General features: G+C 53.7%; 1 protein-coding gene across 1 annotated transcript in view; it reads right to left on the bottom strand.

The window, feature by feature from the left end:
* Window positions 1-356, bottom strand: part of LOC143274866 (synaptic vesicle 2-related protein-like) — a 31,020-nt gene extending 30,664 nt beyond the window's left edge. The window contains exon 1 of the mRNA XM_076578827.1: window positions 47-356. Coding sequence (XP_076434942.1) covers window positions 47-281 — 235 coding nt within the window. The 5' untranslated portion in view covers window positions 282-356. The remainder of the gene's footprint in view (window positions 1-46) is intronic.
* Between the last annotated feature and the right edge of the window lie 540 nt (window positions 357-896).

Genomic DNA, 896 nt, shown 5'->3' with positions numbered 1-896 from the left:
CAACCCACCCCCGGTGCCCCCAAACCCCTCCCATCTGCACCCTTACCCTCAGCGTCCCGAGCCCCGTCAGTCGCTTCCCCGTCCGATGGCTGTGGGGGTCGCGCCCTGGGTGCTGTTGTAGTGGCGCCGGCTGCTGGAGCTCTGGCACCGCTGCTATACATGGGTGGGAAGGTTCTGCCTGCCTGGCGGTACATGTCCGTGATGTCCATCTCCACCTTGTCGTCCCCCTCCAGGTCCTCATAGGGGCTCTCCTTGCGGAACTTGACCAGCCGCGACAGCATGGCTCGGGCCCGGGCGGTTCCTCCGCGCTTGACCACTCCTCGTCGTCCCTTGTCGTCCCCTCTCTTGGTGCTGACGATCTGCCTGGCCGTAAAGTGTTGGGGGGGATACGATTATTACGATGATGATGAATGATAGGGACGAATGGTATTTGTATTTGTATTTCTTTTCATCACAACAGATTTCTCTGTGTGAAATTCGGGCTGCTCTCCCCAGGGACAGCGCGTCGCAATACTACAGCGCCATCCAATTTTTGGTTTTTTTTCCAGAGTGCAGTTTTATTTGTTTTTCCTATCAAAGTGGATTTTTCTTCAGAATTTTGCCAGGAACAACCCTTGCCGTGGGTTCTTTTATGTGTGCTAAGCGCATGCTGCACACGGGACCTCGGTTTATTGTCTCATCTGAATGACTAGTGTCCAGACCACCACTCAAGGTCTAGTGGAGGGGGAGAAAATATTGGCGGCTGAGCCGTGATTTGAACCAGTGCGCTCAGATTCTCTCACTTCCTAGGCGGACACGTTACCTCTAGGCCATCACTCCACTACATATATATCTATATGGCAGACAGATAAAGAAGTGGAAGACAACATCTCCCTACCCTTGTTGGCTCAACAGTT

This window comes from Babylonia areolata, chromosome 29 (assembly GCF_041734735.1).
Source record: "Babylonia areolata isolate BAREFJ2019XMU chromosome 29, ASM4173473v1, whole genome shotgun sequence".
In the NCBI taxonomy this organism is placed as follows: Eukaryota; Metazoa; Mollusca; class Gastropoda; order Neogastropoda; family Buccinidae; genus Babylonia; species Babylonia areolata.
The sequence above is the reverse complement of the archived record's forward strand: the minus strand, read 5'-3'. Positions and strand labels throughout refer to the sequence as shown.